Source organism: Equus quagga, chromosome 14, assembly GCF_021613505.1.
Source record: "Equus quagga isolate Etosha38 chromosome 14, UCLA_HA_Equagga_1.0, whole genome shotgun sequence".
Taxonomy (NCBI): Eukaryota; Metazoa; Chordata; class Mammalia; order Perissodactyla; family Equidae; genus Equus; species Equus quagga.
Window position 1 is genome coordinate 24,259,400 of NC_060280.1, and position 23,362 is coordinate 24,282,761.

At 39.3% G+C, this 23,362-nt stretch overlaps 1 protein-coding gene across 1 annotated transcript in view; it reads right to left on the bottom strand.

The window, feature by feature from the left end:
• Window positions 1–17,436, bottom strand: part of LOC124225223 (tripartite motif-containing protein 34-like) — a 56,289-nt gene extending 38,853 nt beyond the window's left edge. The window contains exons 1-6 of the mRNA XM_046637732.1: window positions 16,954–17,436; window positions 16,355–16,450; window positions 15,438–15,668; window positions 12,881–12,903; window positions 11,416–11,516; window positions 11,097–11,127 (exon numbers count right to left, since the gene is read on the bottom strand). Coding sequence (XP_046493688.1) covers window positions 11,097–11,127; window positions 11,416–11,516; window positions 12,881–12,903; window positions 15,438–15,668; window positions 16,355–16,450; window positions 16,954–17,385 — 914 coding nt within the window. The 5' untranslated portion in view covers window positions 17,386–17,436. The remainder of the gene's footprint in view (window positions 1–11,096; window positions 11,128–11,415; window positions 11,517–12,880; window positions 12,904–15,437; window positions 15,669–16,354; window positions 16,451–16,953) is intronic.
• Window positions 17,437–23,362: the final 5,926 nt, after the last annotated feature.

Genomic DNA, 23,362 nt, shown 5'->3' on the forward strand with positions numbered 1-23,362 from the left:
TAGAAGTGTAACAAGGTTCTTGAGCCTCAAAGTCCTACTTTGGAAAATTGGTGATTACCATACCCTACTCCCAATGTTGTTAGAAGACTTTAGGAGTGACATAGGTAGCATTTTTACATCAATGTTTCTCATTGAGCTAAAAAGGATTGTTTTCCTGATCCTATCTATTTCACTGTGATAGTAATCTTTCAAGACATTAATTTACATTGCTAGCATAAACATTTCAGTGTCCTGATATCCCGGTTTTTGCTGCATTTCTCCTTCCCAAACTACACTCCACTCAGCTGCCAGGTTAATATATCCCCAATTTTTTCCAGTTTCTTAACTCATCACAGCTGACTATTTACTCATAGATTATATCAAAGATTCTTAATTTGTATTCTGGGCAAATATACTTTGACTGCCATCTTTTCTCCAATTGCCCAGATTTACAGTGCCATAACTACACAAAGCTGAAAGCTGCATTTAAATTCTTTTTTGCCCAGAGTCCAGCAGATTCAATGTTATCCATAACCAAGGCCCAAGAGTTAAAATAATCATGCATTGTTTGATTGTTTAAATATTGTATGTATGGCTTTTCCTTGGGAATGTTTATCAACAAAACTTACTACCACATTTTTCTATCAGGAACATCACCTGGGGCTGGTCCAGTGGCACAGTGGTTAAGTTCGCACATTCTGCTTCCCGGCGGCCCGGGGTTCGCCAGTTCGGAACCCAGGTGCAGACATGGCATTGCTTGGCACGCCATTCTGTGGCAGGTGTCCCACATACAAAGTAGAGGAAGATGGGCATGGATGTTAGCTCAGGGCCAGGCTTCCTCAGCAAAAAGAGGAGGACTGGCAGTAGTTAGCTCAGGGCTAATCTTCCTTAACAAAAAAAAAAAAAAAGAAAGAAAAGAACATCTCCTGATATCATCTTCTGTTACAGTAGTTTTACCAGTGTTGTAAGTTTGTTCCCCTCCTATCAACCATTCTATGGTAATTGGTGAACAAATACTCTGTACCCCTTCTTGTGATATGGAATTATCATATCAACAACCTAAGGAAAGGCAGAGATAGCTCAGGCTATCTCTTATTTCTTTTCAATAACCAGGTCAGTAGTTTATTGACATTCAGCTCCTGGTAATTATCTAACATCTACATCTTCCCCCTTTAACTCCATTATTCAGTAACTAAATGCACCTCTATTTCCTACTTAAGCAAATCACTTTGTCATCCACCCATGTTTCTTCCTCTCTGGTGTCTTGAATATTGTGTGTCTTTACATAGATCCATAACTCCTATCCCTTTTGCTCAGCTCTCACTAGTACTTCAATCTATACAGAGGTCTTTCCTGGCAGCAGCAACAAGATGAGACAGAACTCAATCTGTCACAGGAGTCAGCCTAATCAGATCACAGAGCATACGTTCCAGATTTGGTTATCCCCCTACCCTCCTAAAACTGCTGATACACTCTCCACCAGTTCCATTCATCTTGCTCTATCTCCTTTAACTTACAATTATATGATCATTTGATCTTAGCTTGACCAATTATACGATCATTTGATTTTAGCTTGACCTTAATCAAAAAAAGAGGGTTCTGTTACTTTGTCCATACCCATGTGTATGACAGCAAAACACCTCCTGCCAAAGGACAGAGCATCCTTATCATGTCCTAAATTTAAATCAAAAAGAAGAGCTTTGCAGTAAGGATTGTTGGCATCAGGTAGTGCTCATATTACATATAATATTTTCTGCAGACTTGATACCGGCCAGCTCTCCTGAACCCTAACCCTATCCTCTCTTGCCTGAATTACATAGTGAAATGTGGATGTGTATTAAATGAATCTATAATATAGCTCAATTTAATTGTGTTCTTTCCAATGTCTCTCCATTATTTCTCTCTCTCTCCATCCCCAAGTTTCTACTCTAAGCCAGAGCCTCTCTCATTTATTCTTTATTTTCATACCACTGGCTCATCTTTGTAATAGAACAAAGCAGTATAGAGTAATCAGCAACCTTTTTTTTGTAAAAGCTCAAATGATAAATATTTTAGGGTTTGCAGATCAAGCAGTCTCCTGTGCAACTAGTCAACTATGCCATTGCAGCCATGAAAGAAGTCATACATCAGATATAAATGAACATGGCTGTGTTCCAATAAACCATATTTACAAATATAGGTGGCACGTAAGATTTGGCCCACAGGCTGACATCTGCTCACCCCTGGTGGAGAGAAACAGACAAAAATGAGGCCGCTGAATTTTGCTGCCTTCGTTTGAAGGTTGGTTCTGCTACTTAACATCTGTCCAACTTAGAGTAAATCACCTCATCTACTGTGCCTCCATTTTCCCATTTTAAAAAAAGGGATAATATTAGTACTTATCCTCAAAGGACTGCTATAAAGACTGAGTTCATATATATAAAGTGTGTGGAAGCGTGACTGACATGTAGGAAGTGTATATAAAACTTAGTTGCTATTGTCTTCACACAGCTGCTTTTATTGTCAGGTGGATGATGGATTCAATTGAATATGTTGGCCTTCAGTTCAAAAACTTGCAGGATTTCCTTTGGTCTATGGAAATAAAGGCCAACGCTCAGCTGAGGTGGACAATAATACCATAAACTTACATCCCCATCTTCATTTCTTTCCTACCATTCTTTTTAAAAATTCCAAAATGGACCCCATGTGTTTCCCTGATTTTTTTCTATATCTCAATCCCCACCATTTGCTATCTAAATACTAGTATGTTTTCAAGATAGATCAGAATGAATCAACATTTGATTCCTTAGATGATTCCTTATTTGATATGGGCCTGTGACTAAGTTTGAATCAAAAAGAATAGGGTGTTCTTGGCCTTAAATGTCACCTCCCCATAAAGACCTGAGAACTCACCCTTCACCAATCAAATGTAATGTTTCAAATCTAGACCTCCTAATTTGTCTCTTTTCTAGAAAATGGTTAAAACAAGCCTTGCACAGAACGTTTTTTTTTTCCACCTACCACTAGACTGAGTGTCTGTGAAGACAAAGGCTAGATTGTATGCACAAAGCAGGTACAAAGGAAATGTTTGGAAAGCTGAAAGAGCCTCACCAGAATCAAGATCATTTCTGATGATGAAGCAGCAAAAGGTTTAAATTTCAACTAAAACCGAGTGAAAATGCCACTGTAGCACCTATTTATTGGGGAAGATGAAGATAACTATATCATCTACTTATACTAACTACACACTGCCTTTAAATCTAAACACACAAATCAGTTAAAAGTAAAAGATGGAAAAAGATAAACTGCGGCAACAACAATCAAAAGAGAGTTGGAGTGGCTAATTAATATCTGACAAAGTAGATTTCAGAGAAAATAGTATTATTAGTGATAAAGAGGGTCATTCCATAATAATATAGGGGTCAATTCATTAAAATGACATAAATATCCTAAATGTATCTGTACCTTACAACAGAGCGTCAAAAGATAGGAAGCAAAACCCAATAGAATTGCAAGAAAAAAACAGACAAATCCCAAATATGGTTGGAGACTTTGACACACCTCTCAGTAATTGATAGACCAAGTAGACAGAACATCATGCAGGATACAGAAAACTTGAACAATGTAATCAACCAACACGATATTGATTGATCACGTCACCCCACAACTACAGAATATACATTCTTTTCAAGTGTAAATGAAATATTTTCCAATGTAGTTCACATCCTGGACCATAAAACAAGTCTCAATAAACTTCACAAAGATTCCAAGTATATAAAGTATGTACTAGAATCATAACAGAATTAAATTAGAATAACAGAAAGATATAAGGAAAGTCCTCAAATATTTAGAAACAAAATAATACAAACTTAAATAATCCAATTGTCAAAGAAGAAGTCAAAAAAGGAATTAGGAAGTGTCTTGAAATGAATGAAAATGAAAACATACCAAAATTGTAAGAAATAGTCAAAGTAGTAGAATGAAATATACAGTTGTAAGTGTTATTTTAGAAAAGAAGACCTCAAATGAAAACCTTATCTTCTACCACAAAGAAAAAAGAAGTTACAAGAAGAGCAAGTGAAATAGAAAGTAAGCAGAAGAAAATAATAAAAAGCAGAAATCAGTGAAAGAGGAGACAGAAAACAATTGAGAAAATCAGTAAAACCAAAAGCAGATTCTTTTCTTTTGTTGTTTTTTTGAGGAAGATTAGCCCTGAGGTAACATCTGCTGCCAATCCTCCTCTTTTTGCTGAGGATGACTGGCCCTGAGCTAACATCCATGCCCATCTTCCACCGTTTGATGTGGGACACCTGCCACAGCATGGCTTGACAAGCAGTGCATAGATGCACACCAGGGATCCAAACCAGTGGACTCTGGGTCACTGAAGCAGAATGTGTGAACTTAACTGCTGCACCACTGGGTCAGCCTGAAAAAAATAGATTCTTTAAGACCAATTAAATTAAATAACTTCTAGTCAGACTAAGAAAAAAGAGAATATATACAAATTATCAATATTAAGATTGATATAGATGATATTTTAATTTCTACAGATATTAAAAGAATAATGAATATTATAAATAATGTTATGCTACTAAATCTGACAACTTAGATCAGAGGCTGGAAAACTATGTTATGCATACCAAATCTTGCTTGCCGCTTACTTTTGTAAATAAGATTTTATTTGAGCAAAGTCACACTTGTTTACCTTTTGTCGATGACTGCTTTCACGACACAATGGTAGAGTTGAGTAGTTGCAACAGAGAGACTGCATGGCCCACAAAGCCTAAAATACTATCTGATCCTTTCAGAAAAAATTTGCTGATATCTGACTTAGATAAAAAATGGGAAATTCCTTGAAAGGTACAAGCCACCAAAATTCACTCAAGAAGAGCAGATAACCTGAAAAGCCTGATAACTGTCAAAGAAATTGAGTTAGTACATTAAAAGTCTTCCTATAACAAAACTTCAAGTCCAGATGGTTTCTTTGGGGAATTTGGCAAAACACTTAGGAAGAAATAATGCCAAATATATACAAACTCTTCCACAAAATTTAAGAGGAGAGAATACTGAACAACTCATTCTACAAGACCAGTATTATTCTGATACCAAATTCAGATAAAGGCATTACAAGAAAAAGACCAACAAAAACTACAGAATATGTCTCATGAATATGGATGGGAAAAAAAAGTTAGCAAAACTTTAGCAATTAAATCCAATAATATATAGAAAGGATAACACATCATGACTAAATGGGGTTTATCTGACGGACACAACGTTGGTTTAACATTTGAAAATCAAGTAATGTAATGCACCATATTAATAGACTATAAATGAGTTTACCATGATGTCAGTATACAACATCAGGATACAGATTTAAATGTGTTTCTATAAAATTGAAATGAATAATGGGAAACAGAAAAAAATATGATTTACAATAGCATCAAAATATGAAATAGGGATAAACATGACAAGACCCACACATTAAAAAGTACAAATTACTCTTAAAAGGAAAAACAAACAAATAAGTAGAAAAACATACACGGTACATGGATCAGAAGACTAAATATTGATAAGATGCCAATTCTCACCAAAATTGATCTATAGGTTCACTGTAATTCCAATCAAAATTATAGCAGACTATTATTTAGAAAGTGATAAACTCATTCTTATATACAGAGGCAAAAGATTTAGAAGAGGCAAAGCAAATTTGAGAAAGAATAATGAAGTTAGAAAACTTTACTACCTTATTTCAAGACTTATTATGAAACCACAGTAATCAACACATATAGTATTGGTGCCAAGATAGAGAAGTAGATGAATGGAAAAGAATAGAGAGTCCAGAAATAGACTTACACATATACGACCAACTGAGACACAACAAAGGTACAAAGCCAATTCAATGGAGAAAAAGAATCTTTTCAAAAATGGTGACAGAACAATCGGATCCAAATATACAAAGAGATGGGCTTTTGATCCATCCTTTGCACCATTTAAAAAATGATCTCAAAGTGGATTACAGACTTAATGTAAAACCTAAAATTATAAAATTTCGACAAGAAAACTAAAGAGAAATTCTTTGTGAACCTCGGTTAGGAAAGATTTCTTAGGTAAAACACCAAAAGCATGATACATAAAAAAACAAAAACAATGCTAAGTTGGATGCCATCAAAATTAAGAACTTCTCTTCTTTTAAAGATTAAGAGAATAAAAAGGTAAGCCACATACTGGGAGAAGATATTTGCAAATCATATATCTAATGAAGAACTTGTGTCAAGAATGTATAAAGAACTCTCAAAACTCAATAACAGGAAGAGTCAACCCAGTAAAAAGATAAGCAAAAGATTTGAAGAGAGATAAAGAAGATATGCAGAAGACAAAAAACACACAAGAAGATGCTCAACATCCCTAGGTATTAGAGAAACACAAATTAAAGACAATGAGATTCCTCACTACACATCTATTAGAATGTCTAACATTAAAGACAAACCAAGCCAAGTCATGGCGAGGATTGTAGAGCAACTGAAGTCTCAAACATGGATAGGGAAGATATAAAATGGTATGATCACTTTAGACAATAGTTTGGCACTTTCAAGAAAAAACTAACTGTATACTTACTATATAGCCCAGCTATTTCACTACTACTAGGTATTTACCCAAGAAACGAAAGCATATGTTTATTGGGAGACTTTTACAAGAAACGTTTATAACAGCCATATTTGCAATAGCCCAAAACTGGAAACAACTCAAATTTCCATCAACAGGTGAATGGATAAGTTGTTGCATAGCCATTCAATGGAATACTACTTGGCAACAAAAAAGGAATGGATTATTGATATAAGCAACAAGTTGGAGAATGTAAGAAACCAGAAAATAATACTGAACGATTGTATTTATACAAAATTCTAGAAAATGCAAACTATAGTGACAAAAAGCAGAGCAGTGGTTGCTAGAGGATAGGGGAGGGGTGGGGGGTGGGCTGGGACAAAAAAGGAGGGATTACAAAGGGGAAGGAGGAAACTTCTGAGGTGGGTAGCTATCTTGATGGGGATAACAGTTTCACAAGTCAAAATGTATCAAATTGCACACTTTAAATATGCGCAGTTTACTGTATGTCAATTGTATCACAATAAACATGCTAAAAAAAATCCCCTGTCCAAAAAATTCCCTTTAAATTAGAATCAAATGTAAATGCCAGCTCTAGCAAGCACAGACTTGTTGGGAAATGTTAGGATAATTATAACACTTGCCTATAACTCTGGTGACAGCATTACTCTTCCCCTCTTTTCTTTATGAACTTTAGGCTATGGAATGAAATAAACATAGCAAGCCACAGAAAAAACGCTGAGATCCTGGGGCTTCTGTAATGAGGAAGAGTTATTGTTTAAGGTTCCAAGCACTCCTTTTAGTGTCCCGTGTCACAGACCACTGGGTCTCCACCAAAATCTGCATTTTCCTTCCCTCGAAATATGATTATACATAACTGAATGTGGCTAGACATTTTTACAAGCTTCCTGCAGTTACGTGTGGCCATATGGCTATTCTCAGCAACAGAAAGTGAGCAGAAATTATGAATCCCTCATATGAACTAAGGTTTTACAAAGCAAATTGTGTCCCCAGTTTCCTTTCCCTTCAGCTGGCTTGATGCTGATGACAATAGTGCCCCAGGGGATGGCAGAACCACAGATGGAAGAAAGCTTGGTCCCGAATCCCAAATGGAACAGTGTCACTCACCCATTGGTTATGCTTATGTTAGATTTTTACATGAATGAGAAATTTCTCTTTAGTATTTGATCCATTACACATTATTCATAGCTGTTTAGCTTACTGCCTCACACCAAAAATGTAAAGGCCAGTAGGCTTGTGCCCAGACCTCCCACCCCAGAAGAAAGGAGTGCAAACTCATTCCAAGGGTTCTAATAGTTCTCCCCAAATCTTGGATTGTGCAATCTTCCACAAATCTCACCTACAGAATCTCAGCAAATATTTTGGCTTTCCTTATTAACCAAGGTCATTCACTGGATACCTCCACAGGTAGAGAGTAGCTGGGCTAACTCCTTTTTCCTGGAACTTACTACATGGGAAAATAAGTGGGAAGGGGGCAATTACTCAGATTCTCTTTTACAATCATCTCCTGTCCTCCAACTTACACCAGCTCCATGGGCATCAGTTTGCCTGCTATGTCTCCTTTCCTATTTCTTCCAATTGAAGTGCAGATCATGATGAGGATTGTGCATTTGGCCTCTGTTCTCCAACAAATTTGATCTCCCAGATGAAACCATACCCTAGAGCAAAACAGTGGTGGGCTTTTACTGTAACCTGCACTTCATCTCACCAGATACAAGAGCTGAGCCCTGAGGATAAACTAGTACAGTACTTCTCCCTCATATGCAGGGGGATATGTCCTGAGACCCTCAGTGGAGGCCTTTCTGAAACTGGTGATAGTACGGAATCCTTTATATACTGTGTTTTTTCCTAAGGAGCTTAATGGGTGGGTAGCATATGCAGCATGCTTATCCTGGACAAAGGGATGACTGACACCCTGGGCTGAATGGAGCAGGACAGCATAAGAGTTCATCACACTACTCAGAAAGACATGCAATTTAAAGCTCATGAATTGTTTATTTCTGGAATATTTCATTCAATATTTCCCGACCTTAGTTCACCGTGGGTAACTGAAACTGCGCAAAGTGAAACTGCAGATAAGGAAGGGGAGACTTCTGTATTTCCTCAAACCATGAAGAAACTTCAAGTGTCAAACAGACTGAGGGCTAAAGGCAGGACTAGGCAGAGTCATTATCTAACCATGATCCCTTTCTGTGATCTTCCAAGTTGTAAATTTCTAGATATGCTGAGATCCTCTTCTCTCTGCCATTACCATCTATAAAAATGCCTCAGAGGGGTAAGGGGTCTGTGTAGAGATGAACATACTTGCCTTACAATAGGGCCCGCTTGGGGATGGAATTGCATTACAAGAAGAGCTGTCCAATAGAAATATAATGTGAGTCACATATATAATTTTAAAATTTCTACTATATACATAAAAAAGTGAAATAAAACAGGTGAAGTTCATATATATTTTATTTAATCCAATATATTCAAAATATTATCATTGCAATCTACAATATAAAAGTTATTAATAAGAGATTTTACATTATTTTTTGAACTAAGTCTTCAAAATCTGGTGTGCATTTTACACTTACAGCACATGTCAATTCAGAATAGTAATATTTGAAATGCTCACTAGCCACTGGTGGCTCTTGGCTACCATGCCAGATGGCCATCTCTAGTCAACTCCTTGATATTCACTTCCACCCTCACATCCACCTCATAACATCTTTTACAGTTGGCTCCAAAAGCATACAGCACCTTTCTATCAGTGATAGACACTCATTCACTAGCTGTTCATGTTAGAGTATAACAAAGAAAAAGGGGAGTGAAGAAGCTGGAAAAAATCATTCTCTACCTAAAAGTGCTTTATATTAATTATTTCCTCTTAACATTTTCCTCCCATTCTGGGAGAAAAGTCTTTATTGATCATTTTCTTCATTTCACCTTTTTTCACTTCAATGCATTTGGAAGATTTTTTGTTTTACTTTTTCAATTACTACCCTTAAATTTTTAAGATCTATGAAGGCTGTAGTGAAAACTGAAGTTCCAATCTCTTTCTTTAATTTGAATTTAAAGTCACCAAAATTAGCAGTATAATAGTATTTAGCACTCAATCTTGTATGTACACTTATACAAAAATACAGGATTTTTTGCTCATTAATTGCATTTTATAAAAGCCTGACAACAATGTTACAATGATGTAAAATTACAGGTCAACTTCCTTCATAAACAGAGATGAAAACAAATCCTAAACAGTGTATTAGCAAAAACAAATCCAGTATTGCATTTGGGGAAAACTAGTGATTTATTTCAAGAATTTGTGTTAGATTTAAAAATTAAAACAAATGAATGTACTCCAATAACAGAAGAAAAATGACACGATTATTTCAATAATTACAGAGACAATATCTCTTGAAATTCAGTTTTCCATTCACTACAAAAACTTACAGCAAATTAATAGAGGAGAACTTCCTAAAATGATCCCATGCATCAACAAAACAAATCTTTATCAAATACCACGTTTAATGGTAAAATGTTGAAAACTATCCCCTACTCATTTCAAGATATGTAATTAATTCATCAAGGATGCTCACCATCACCACTGGGTGCACTCCAGCAATGAGTAAATGTTCACAGGGAAAGAAGTAAGAATGCAGAAAAAGAGAAGGGCAAAAGAGAGAGATTGAGGTGCAGATAAGTCTCAGAATAAAGGATACTGCTCAGATGTGGGTGAGAACAGAACGTTTAAGAGCTTGGGCGACGCAGGGTTATCGGGACTACACAGTTACAAGGATTAAAATATGGACAAAGGGTAGTAGGAAAGTAATATTTAGAGAAGGTGTAGATGGGGAAGCCATGGTTTGTGACATTAAAAAAGGAGACGGTGCCAGCCTCATAATCTAAGAAAATCCCAATGCGGCGAGGGGGCACCATCATGGAGAGGAGCAGGGAAGCAGAAGATTCCTCATAGGCTCTATATTCATGTTTATGATGTAACCCAATCACCCAGTATCCACTTTGAGGTTGATATCTGGAGTAAACGTTCTGATTGTTTATGAACTGGTTGAAAGAGAATGGAGGTCCTTCTGTATTACTGCACACCCCCAGGATCCAGTCAGTCTTCTTGGCCACATCTACCTCCCAGTAATGTTTTCCTGAGGAGAAGTGTTGAGAGCCCAGGATACCACAGTCATAGTGCTCTTTCAGATGGGACCCAGACAGCTGAGCACCCACAAATCTCACCTGTCTCCGGTTTTTGGATAGGACGAGATTTAAATTAGCTGTGTGTGGATTCAGAGTCACATCCACTGTGAAAAAAGGTACGATGTCAGCAGATGAGAATGGGTACATGGGTCTTATGACACTGAGAAGAGAACAAACAGAAGTGTGGGAGGAACTGGAACTATGTGTTGGAGAGATGGGAGTAGGTATCAACATCTCCCTACCTGAGATTATGTGTGGGTATGTTTGGAGAGGAGCATGTGAAAGAGGATAAGAATGTGTCAGCTCAAAGAAGCCATGGTTTCTACTTACCCCAGTAGCTTTGGACATCTGTCAGCTCTGCATTGATAGAAAGAGTCAATCAGGATGCATAGAACCAACAGTCTCAGGTCTGATATCTCTCCCCTTACCTCACTAAGTGGTGTGCAGGGAATTCTGCGAGGATATGAGCTGGTCATTTCATTCCCCCTTAGATATGAACTGCACCTTCTTCAGCACATTATGTCCCACCCCCTCTGATCTCTCTCTTTGCCACTATTCCCAAACACCAACTATACCTTCTATTCTACTTATTGCTTACTCATACAATAATCCTGTATCCAAACTCTGTCCCCTGAATCCTCTCACCTCTAAACACTCGCAGCATCTTTTTCAGATCTGGGGCCCGAAACACACTCTTCAGCTTGGTGGGGAGAGCTTCTGGCTTCTTCAGGGTCCAGAACTCACTCCTAGAGATGACAGACCTTATGAATCTCCTATACTGCTGACCTTGGATTCCTCCAACACCTCTGTCCCCTTCGTCTCCCAAGCCCATTGATGAATTTCAACACACTCTCCTGAAGAAAACTAGCACAATTCTGCAAACATTCCTGACACTAGAGCCAGAAGACCTGGACTAAACACTACCTTCTCACCATCTGTGTAAATTTTGATAAGATTTAATCCCCCAAAGCCTCATTTTTGTTTGTTTGTTTCGTTATTTTTTGTAAAATCCAATAATTTTCCCTTCTTCCTCTACTTTCTAGAGATTGTATAAACTCAAATAAAATAATGGCTGGGAAATTCTTTGCTACCTCTACAAAAGATACAAAATACTTAAAACGTCAGTGCCATCTTAGCGTGGCTACCAGGAGGGGCTAGAGCTGTCTGTGTTGACAGGCAGATCATTAGGACCCTGTTGCTGGGCCTTTGAGACTATCAAGTGAAGATGTCTTTTCTGAAGAGTCTGTGAATTTAGGATTTAGGGTCTCCCAGAGTCCTAGGGAGAAAGGCCTTCAGACTAGCATCTTATGATTCACTGTCTCTGGGAATATTACGTTAGCTGGAGAAAGGAGACGTCCTCACCTCCAAACCGAGAGTGAAGACTTAAGAAGGGACAAAAGGCTTCACATTTCATGTGTCTGTTATGTGCTTGAAGGTACCAGGTGTGTGGGCAACTTTAGATGCTTCCTTGCTGTATGAGATCCCAGAGTACGTGATCCAGAAGAGAACATGTTTTGTGCCAGGGCCAAAACCACTCTTCTCAAGACCTCAGGTCTATGTTTTTACTGGAATTGAGAAAAATGGAAGTCTGAGGAGAATTAAGTAGCAAGCCATGGACTGTTTCAAAGCCAAGAGAAAAAGGGAAATTTAAGGCAGATGTCCCAGGAACTGATTCTTGGACATCAGCAAATGATGCAGATGGGAAATTTCCTTCTGATAAAATACACAGGGCAAAGAAAATCCCTGTATATTTTGAGGCAGACAAAAAACTACTGGAATCAGGGATGGAAGCAGGTACAGAGGTTTGTGGAAAAGGAGTTCCATCACGGAGTACTGGGGGCATCAATGATACTGCAACTCTTTAATCTTAATTTTATTCTGCAATTTGGGGCCTTCCACCACCCAAATTCTCCTGCCATAGAAACCAAGCCAGTCCTTCTATTTGAGGGCACCCAAAAGTTCTCATGATGAGCAACTCAAGACACCACAGTCCTAAATCTTCACTGCCTCGTGACATTTTTTCCCTTCCCCACTGACCATAAGATAACTCTACGGGTGTAGGAATCTTTTGTAAATCCAAGGAAATCACTTTGTATTCTCCTACACATACCTTTCTGTGACTTCACTCGCATCCTAGGGAGGAAAGAGACAGGTTAAACCAAGGAGTAATAGGCCTTGTCCTCTAATACAGCCTCAACCATGTTCCTCAACCCATCCCAACCACCCTGTGATATCATGGGAATAAAGATGGCCCCAGTATGGAGACCATAAAGTAGAGATAAGAAGTCAGAGCAGACTGTCCCTAAGATATCATTTAGAGATGTCGGGAGATGATTAATTCATTCACAATACCTTTGTTTTTACAGTCAAGCATGTATATATAATGTTATATACGCACATCATCTATTATTTGCTAGGCATTGTGCTTGGCCCTAGAGAATCTCACATGATTAAGTCATAATTCCTGTCCTAGAGCTGCTTACATTCTCTGATGCTGAGGATACAAGGGCCTTAAATATGGTTGTTTCTCAAACCTTACCTCCTCCAACCCTCTAAGCTACCTTTACTGACTTCATCTATTTTTCTTGATTTTAATGCACACGCGTTGATGATTCCCAAATCTGTACTTCTGCTGAGAGCTCTCATATATACCCCAGCAAATGAGCTACAGGCCCCACTGACTCAAGATGTTGAAAAGAAAACTTACCTTTCATGCAGCCATGAGGTGTCCTCTGTTATCTTCCACCTTCCTCAATGAAACAAGCATCCATTCATCACCAAATTTAGACAAAGTACTGTCCTAAAAACTACCTTATATTCACCCTGCTGTCTCAACTTAGTCCAAGCCCATCCATTTCACACCCTTGACTTCTTTTAGCCACTTGCTGTTCACTGCCATTACTGCCACTGCCTGCCTCATTTGAGTAGAACTGCCTTACGGCCTCCTATTTCATCTCCCTAACTTCTGCTCTATATGCCTCAATGACTCTGAGGAAAGGCTGATGGTCCGATAGATATAATACAGGAATGACTATTTTCTCTGTGTTGGGACTATTTTTGGATGCATTTGACAGAAACGCAAATCAAACTGGCTTGAATACTGAAAGTGATAGAGTTGGTGGATGTATCAACTTACACCAAATATCCAAGATTATATCAATCTTAAGGCATAGCTGTACTGAGGAACTCAAAGATGAAATTAGGATGCTATTTCATGGTTATTTCTCTCTTATGTTAGCTTTATTCTCAGGGTTCACATTTTGAAATTTGAAAGCTGTGGGCTTGCATCCAGCTATCCAATCTTAATGGGCAACAATGTCATACAGATACGGAAAAGAGAAGAAAGAATGTGTCTATGATAGGCAAGTTCTGGAAAAATTGGCTCTGAGATAACACTAAGTTAAAATGTCCCTTGGGCAGCATACTAACAAGTGTGAGAGTTTAGGCAGGTGCCTGGACTAGTGATATAAATTGATGATCCTTTTGCACTTATGGAGCAATTTTTACAGTTCAAGGAGCCTGTGGAGGGGCTAGAAGAAGAAAGGGAAGGAGAAAAGGTTAGGGTAATCCAAATCAAAGATGAGGAACAAGGTTAAGAAAAGTAAAATGAAGATGTGAAACCAGAAGCAGTGAATGAGGAAAAGCTCCAACAGGTGGAAAGTAACTACACCATGCCCCTAACACTAGGGCCCAAGAATAAAGAAGTGATTATTCCAATGGTAAAGGGGGAGCAAGAAGAAAGCAAGAAGATAAACAGAAAATGAGAAACAGCCTGAAAGTTATAGGATGTCATAAGGTACATCCTGCTTCCACTTCATGGTCACACTACTCACTCTACAGAGAAAACCACTGCTCAGATTTCAACCTCAGTTCAAGCTCCTCCATCAAATCTCTCTAGACTTGACACCCTGCACTCTCCAAACCTAAACACACACACTCCATAGACCAGAGCCCAGTCTTCTTTGTGCCTCAAAAGGTCTGTTCAAACTTCTACTACAACATTTTAAATGTTTCTGCCCCAGAGAAGAGTGAAAGCAAAGAAGGGCTGGTGATTACATAACGAATCTCTAAGAACTTGAGCTTGGTATGTTTGCCTGTGACTAACTAGGTGAAAAGTACCTGTCAAATCCCAACAAGGCATCAGAGACAAAAGGCCTAATGGCCAGTGATGCTCAAGAGGAGAAGAAAGGATATGTTCCCTCCAGTGACATTTGGCAATATCTGGAGGATTTTTGGTTGTCATAGTTAGGGAGTGCTACTAGCATCTATTAGGTAGAAGCCAGGAATGCTGCTGACGGACTACAATGTACATGGCAGGCCCTCGGACCAAAGAATTTTCCAGCCTAAAATGTCAATAGTGCTAAGATCGAGAAACGCTGCTATAGAGCATCATTGGATGCAATAAATCTTCTCCAAAGTACCAAACGAACTTTTGGACCATCCTTTATAAATAATAAATAAAAAATGAGACATCCCCTTAGCATTTGTACTTTTAATTATCCCATGCTTTACCTGTGACCTCCACACAGTTTAATAAGGAAGAGGCACTACACGGTCAAAGAATTATTCTTGCCCCCATCACGATATCAGCCCCATATCAGAAGGGAAAAAACGTTAGTCTCTCTTTGCCTTGACTCTCCGACTGGGGGCTCCTGCAAGAGTCTCACCTGTAGCAGTTCCATTGTTGACCCCTGACACCGACGCTCAAGATCGGAAATGAGCTCTCTCAGCGACTGGCTCTGGTGGACCAGCTCATCCTCAGCCTCTTCTATAATACTCAGCCCCTTCCTCCCCTCCTCCTCCAGCTTTTTCAGTTGCCGCTGCTCCTCTTTGTCCAGGATGCTTCTCAATTGATTAAACTGTGACTGAATCCTGTGTCTCTCGGGTTCCATCTGATTCTTCAGGAACATGGAAGAGAAAGAGGCTGCTAGTTGGTTGAGCTGAGGGTCTCCTCTATAAGGGATGGGGGAGACAGGCTCAGCACTGCTTTTCCGGCCTGGTCTCAATGGGAGAGGGGGAGTAAATGGGGGAGTAAGTCCTACAGAACCTGTTCTTTCCCTCTTCTATTTTCCCTTCAGCTCTTCCCAGACCATGAGCCCCAGGCTGCCTTATCTAGTCTTCCTAGATAGAGATCATGATTCCTGGGTGAGGTTTAGATTCCAGGCAGCCTCTTGGCTTCTCATGCCTCTGCATCAGCCTCCCATTCCAGTTTTAAGTATTGAGGTAGGAATGATTGGCCTGGCCTAACCTGTCTTTCTAGGAAGATTCAGATCTTGAACTGCAGAATAAGGTCCAGAATCAGGAATTAGGGGATGCCAATGGTCGTCGTTCCTCTCCTAAGTGGTTGTCTTCAAAAACCTGGATTCTCTTTTGATATGTTCATTTTCTAACTCCCCTTTCTTTGTCCCTCATCCTACACCAAGAACAATACCCTTGTCTGGAAGGGTTGCAGTGAAGGACTAGGCAAAGGGAAGCTCTTCTGGCCAAATCAGGGAACAGAGAAGACCAGGTCTCCTTTGCCCTTGGCTCCCATACCCTGCCCTGATTCCTGTCCCAGGACACCTTCAGGGAGAATCTCTCTTACCTTCCAGGATACCCTCTTCTCTCTAATAACAGCTTTTAGTTTCTCAGCTTCCTGCTGCTCTTGCCTCAGCTTCTTCAGAGACTCTTGGAACTTCTCCTGGAAGAAACACATCAAGTCAAGAAAGGCAAAGTGTTAAATTATTTCAGTGCCTAGACGTAGAATGAATAGGGTAGAGATTATGCTGACCTCAGAAGCCTGTCCTACCCTGGGATGAAAAACTGAGAGGCCAAAGTATCTTTAATATATGGAGAATTGACACCAATGGGAACAGGCTGATTCTCTTTCCTTTGGGGAAAGAACCTAGTCATGTAGCACATTAACTCCTTTACCCTCATTGCCAACATATCCCCCACACCCAATCCACCAAGCCCATTATTTGCCCCCAGTGGCATCCTCTACTCATAAGGCCATGTAGAGCTGATTTGAGCAGCCAGAAAGGGACGAAGTCTCTACTCTTGGCCAGGGAGGCATTTTCTAGGGTCATTCCTCTAGCTAAATGGGAGGATTACCAAGAAATTAGATTAGAGCATGAAGTTGAAATCTCCTGCTAAGGGAGGAAGTCTCCTCCTCCCTGCCTTCCCTCCATCCTGGTCTTTTACCTGGTACTCCTGGGCAACCTCCTCCATGAGGAACGTGTGGTGACCACGGTGCTCCTGAGAGCGCTCACAGAGCCAGCAAATTAGCTTCCCATCCTCCTTACAGAAGAGCTGGAGTTTTTCTTCATGATGTGCACAAAGATTCACCTTCAGCTGCTTCCCAGAGCCCAACACCACCTCTCTGACCCTCTCTGCTATGTTGGCCAGGTGCCGATTAGGCCGCAGATTCCCAGGTTGGTAGCTGCTCTGGCACACAGGACAGCTGCTCTCCCCTTCTTGGCTGATCATCGATTCCTTGCTGATCCTTGTGATGCAGGCTTGGCAAAAGCTATGGCCACAGTCTATGCTCGCAGGTTCTGTCAGGAGCTCCAGGCAGATGGGGCAGGTCACCTCATCTCGTATGTCCACCAGTACTGCTGAAGTCATTGTGGCCATTCTTCTGGCTCCTGCCCACCCAGCCCTGACTGCTAAGGTGCTCTCTGCTTACAGAATCCTGGGTAGACGGGCAAACAAAAAAGGATCAGGGTAAGAAATGAGGGAGAAAGCTGGGAGGCTGATTGTCCTGAATAAAGAGGGGAGACCCTTGAGGTAACAGGGCTGCTCATTCTAACTTCAAACACATTCTTTACCCCAGCTCATAGCAGACATCAATTTGCACTTGCATTAGTACAATGATTATGATTTCCTTTTACTCCTATTAGATGCAGGGACAAACTGAGGCCCTGGAGAGGAGTGGCCTATTTGCACCACCATCTATTTGACCTTTTCCCAGCCCACCAAAACACAGCCTCAATGTTAAAAGCACCAAAATACACTGCTGCCTTGGTATTTTTGCACTTGCTGTTCCTGCTGCAAGGAAGACCCTTCATCCTGATATCTGCATGACTCTCTGACTTCATTCAACTCTCTCCTTGCATGTTCCCTTATCAGAAGGGTCTGCTGTCGAGCCTAGCTAAAGCATGGCCACCCATACAATCACTCTCTGTATACTTACCTGCTTTTCTTATCACCACCTAATATGTATATTTAATTGTCTTAATCCTCCCACTAGAATATAAGCTCCATGAGATCAGAGACCCATTTTCTTTGTTACCATACCCTCAGAATCTAGCACAGTACCCAACACACAGGTCCTCAACTCCTCAGGAATAAAAATCTAGAACCTCCTCAGCCCTCTATAAATGATTAGACCTTTCTCATGAGCTTGTTCATCTCTTTGCCATCACTCTGGTGTTGCTCTCCAGTATCTAATCTCCAAGATCCGAGGCATCATTTATTGTGAAGAAACTTCCACCTTCTAACAGCTCTGCTCCACACAGAGCCCTTTCATCCCTCATGGTCACCTTCCCAGAAAAACCCAAAGATACAACATCAACCACAATGACGCAAGGTAATAGTTTCACAACTAACACTTTTATGAAACCAATTGTGATTTAGATGTCACATTCACCTGCTTTCCTTATCCCTGAAGGAAAACTGAATAAATAAGAATTTTGGGTCCTTTAATAAAGAAATAAAGACACTAAGTGACTTTAGAAAAACACACATCTCCTAAGTCATAGAGTTGGCATAACTGAATATGTCCAGGGTCATTGTTTAAAGCTCTGTCCTCAACCTCATAACTTTAACAAAAGATAGTCAGTGGTAAGGCTGGTAAACATCAGGCACAGACTCAGTGCTTTGGGATATGGAAATGGGAAAGTTCCCATTTGATGAAAAAATTTTACCTAATAAACTTTGACTGGAGCTTTAGGGGGCTCCTGTGTCAGTGAGAGAGGAGACAGGTGGCGTGGTTGAGGCCACACATATTCTAGAGATAGGATAGTCCAGAGAGAAAAGACCTGAGGAAGAGGTAGGCAGATGGGGTGGCTGGACCAAAGAGATCTTATAGCATTTAGGGAAAGTATTTTGGAATAACTAATGGGAGAAAAGGATAAAAATCAGGGGAAGGGAGGAATGAAGTATCAATACATGCTACAACACGCACCAACCTTGAAAACACTATGCTAAGTGAATGCAGCCAGACACACAAAAACACACACTATATAATTCCATTCATAGAAATGTGCAGAGTAGGTAAATCTATAGATACAGGAAGTAGATCAGCAGTTGCCGGGGGCTGGTGGGAGAGAGAATGGGGAGAAATTGCTAATGCGTTTGAGGTTTCCTTTGGGGGTGATGAAAATATGCTGGAATTAGATAGTGATGCTGGCTGAATGGCTTTGTGATTATACCAAGAAAAACATTAAACTCTATACCTTTAAAGGGTGAATTTTATGGTATGTGAACTATACATCAATAAACAAAATTGTGTAAGAGGAACAAAAGAAGAGAGGGAGACTACCTTGTGACTTCTAATTCAGGGTGCTCTCAACCTCACAGCTTTCACACAAGGCATGCTATGGGGGAGGATCTCAGAGTTAAGCATAGTGCTATAGTTGGTATGGGGAGACAATGATGAATGAAATAAATACTCTCCAAGGTACCATTTAGACTCCCAATAGGAAACAAATTCATTTTTGAAGACATAGCCAAAGACAACGATTATTAATGCAAACATACATGTCTGCAGGAAGGTATTTGTTTCAAGGAATAGTGGAAGGAAGGCAGAAAATCATCATAGATGCCGTTTTATGATAGTCATGTGCTAGGCAATGCTGATCTCTTACAGGCATTATATAATCTAATCCCACAGTAATTCTATCAGGTAAGTTTAATAACACCTATTTTACAAATATGAAAAGTGTATTTCTTAAGATATTTAATTACCAAAAGTCTCAGAGTAAATAAGTGACAAAGTGAAGATTCTAATCTAGTTTTATGCAACTCCAAATCTCAGGTTGTTAACCACCCTAATACAGTGGCCCATCTGGTTCTTAAAGGGAGAGAATGTTTTCTTCATGTCACCCACGCCACCTGCAAGGCACTCAGGTCACAAAGTGGCTCAGCTTCTTTCTATCCAGATTCTGACTGGTGCTTGTCTCATGTTTTGGCTGTACTGATTCAGCACGGCATTCTCCTCCTTCTCCACATTTAAAGATATCCTACAGCTCCTCCTACGTTATCTGCAGGCTCCTTCTGCAGTCTAATTCTGCTTCATTCCAGGCGGCACATCCCAGGGACTCAGGCTGCCCCTTTTCCCTGGCAGTGTGGGGCAGAAGAGACGGCAGTGGCTCTAGAGTAATGTAGACCCAGTTCTTAATCGTGAATTTACCAGTCTCTTGTTCTGGAACACTGCAGTAATTCCCGATCTGAGATATGGTCTAATCTTTTGTGTGTACTGAAATCAATTCCTCGCTCATAGTGCAGTTGCAATAATTATCCGTGCCAATGTGTAAAATATTCTCAATAAAAACTAGTTATCACTACACTTACACTGTTACTCCTTTCGATCTTCAGTGCTCTTCCCACTCACCATGAGGAAGTGGGCCTCTTCAGTATTTTTACTGGGGATAGACCGAGGTCTGGTAGATGGAGAGCTCTATATAAATATTAGTTTTAAGAATGAATGAATCACTTTCTCACCCCTTTTCATATCTTCTTCTTTTAGACCTATGAGAAAAACCCACTATCTCAATTCATAACAAGATTTAATATGATGGCATTTAAGGACAATGTGAGAAAGCTGGACCTGACCCAGTAGTTTCCGTGTGCCTGGCTCAAGGGCCAGTTAAGAAAGCTCGGAGCTTCTCTAACTAGACAACTAGAGATGCTGGGACTTACTCTAACTTTACTTTTTTCTGTGCTGAATTAAAATAGATGTCCTTATTGAAAAACATCTTTATTCTTATTCTTGGAAGTTTTCAGTTGTTAAATTATATTACTGTTGTCTTAAATCACACTGAGAATTTTTTTAGACATTTTCTATTATTTATTTATTTATTTTTACTGTTCCAACATTGAATCACTTTCATTGGAAGCCATTCGCTTTGCTTGCTTAGCTGGAGTCTTATTGGGGCCACTAAACATGAGCCAGCTCACAGATGCACTGCCTAATTGAAGGCATACTAGCCCTGGTCAGAGTTATGACCTTCACGTGTAGGATAGGCCACAGGGCAGCTGAGAGAAGGTGTAATTCCATAATTTTTCTTTGACTTGTCCTCCAGTAAAGGCAGATGTACACTGATGTTCAACACCGTCAGTGTGGGCATAATTTAAGAACACAAAGTCCTGTAATTTGCACCAATTTTCCCCTCTTGAGGGCCTGATAGGATAAAAAACATCAAATGCCTGTCAGTAACAATAGGGCCTTTCAGAAGAAAGGGTGAGAAAGTGTCCAAAACTAAGAAAAAATGCTCTGTGAGACACAGCACAGCTGAACAGGGCGAATATAGAGCATTGCTAGAGATTTAGAGCTGAAAAATGGGACCTCAGTGCTGCCACCTAGTGCACTCTGGTGCTTTTGCATGTACTGGACACATTCATCAGCTTTGCCCTGTTCCGTAACAGCAATGTTAACACTAAGTATTTCTTGAAAGCCTGTTACGTACCGGGCAATAATCTAATTATTCTGCATGCAACAACTCAGTAATTCTTTATAACAATACTGAGTGTCCCTTCTACTCCATTTTATAATTGTATAAACTGAGGGCCAGAGAGGTTAGGTAATTGGTCCAAGTGGTAGATCCAGGATTTGAATATATTCCTCTTCTCCATAAAGGGTACAGAATAACATTGTTAACAATTAATGAAAACTGAGCAACTACTTGGTATTACAAAAGTATTTACTTATCATCTGAGACACTGGCATTTAACCAAATTAATCACACCTATGGGAAATGGGCACTTAGTTGATTTGCTAACATCTCCTAACACACCTACATAACCTCACTTAGCACACTATACTATGAGTGTCTATTACCTGTGTGAAATTAGGCTTCTGAGGGCAGAGGCCCAGTCTCTCCTGATTTTCCATGTATCCCAGAGCCCAGCACTGCACCTAACACAAAAGATGAGCAATTAACTTCACAGTGGAATTAAAATTATAACTTACTGCTGAGCTTATAAACTTAATGTTGGCACTGGGGCATCACAATGGAAACAAATGTGCTATTTTATGAAATTATTAAGGTTAAAAATAATTGAATTTGAAAAGATCAATAAAACCTATAAACCTCTAGTCAGGCTAACTAAGAATAAAAGAGAAAAGACTCAAATTACTAATATCAGAAATGGAAGGGGAGCATCACTACAGATCCCACGGACATTAAAGGTATAATAAAGGACTACTATGAACAACTCTGCCCATAAATTTGATAACCTAGATGAAATGGACCAATTCTTAAAAGGCACAATTTACCAAAACTCACACCAGAAGAAATAGACACCCTGATGAGCCTGTTTTTTTTAAGAAATTGGACCAATGATTGATAACCTTTGTTAATAGTCAAAAACTGGAAATAATCCATAAAAACCATTAACTGGCAAATGAACAAGCACAGCGTGGTATATCCAAACAATAGCACATTACCAAATAATAAAGTGTAACTACTGATACATACAACACACAAGATAAATCTCAAAATAAATCCCAAAAGCGTTATGCAAGGTGAAAGAAGCCAGACAGAAAAGATAAGTTACTATATGATTCCATTTATATGAAATCCTAGAAAAGACAAAGCTACACTTGGTTTATTTGAAATATAGAAATTTGAAAATTTCTATTTGAAAGCTAATTAGTGGATCCCAGGACCTGGGCTGTGAGAAGATGAATTACAAAGGGTCAAGGAAATTTTGGGGGTGATAGAAATGCCCTTTATATATCATGATTGTGCTGGTGGTTACACATCTGTATACATGTCAAAACTCAGAATTATATGCTTAAAATTGATGACTTACCAGATATAAATTATAACTCATTAGAGCTGACAAAATCAAAACAAAGAAGAAATGCAATGAGGAAAATCGAAGTCAGGGCTTTCTGATCTTCTTCCAAGCACAGATTAGAACTGTGTTGTCAAATATGGCAGCTTCATGTGGTTATTGAGCACCTGAAATTTGGCTAGTTGAAAATAAGATGTGTTAGGGGACAGCATGGTGGTATAGTGGTTAAGTGTGCACACTTCACTTTCACAGCCTGGGAATCATGGGTTCAGATCCCTGGTGTGGACCTAGCACTGCTAGTCAAGCCACACTGTGGAGGCATACCACATAAAATAGAAGAAGACTGGCACAGATATTAGCTCAGTGACAATCTTCCTCAAGCAAAAAGAGGAAGATTAGGAACAGATGTTAGCTCAGGGCCAAACTTCCTCATAAATAAATAAATAAATAAATAAATAAATAAATAAATAAATAAAATTTGAAAAAAGAAAAGATGTTTTAAGTATAAAATACACACCAGATTTCAAAGATTTAATGAGAAAAAATAATCTGAAATATCTCATTAATAGTTTTTTTATACTGATTGCAC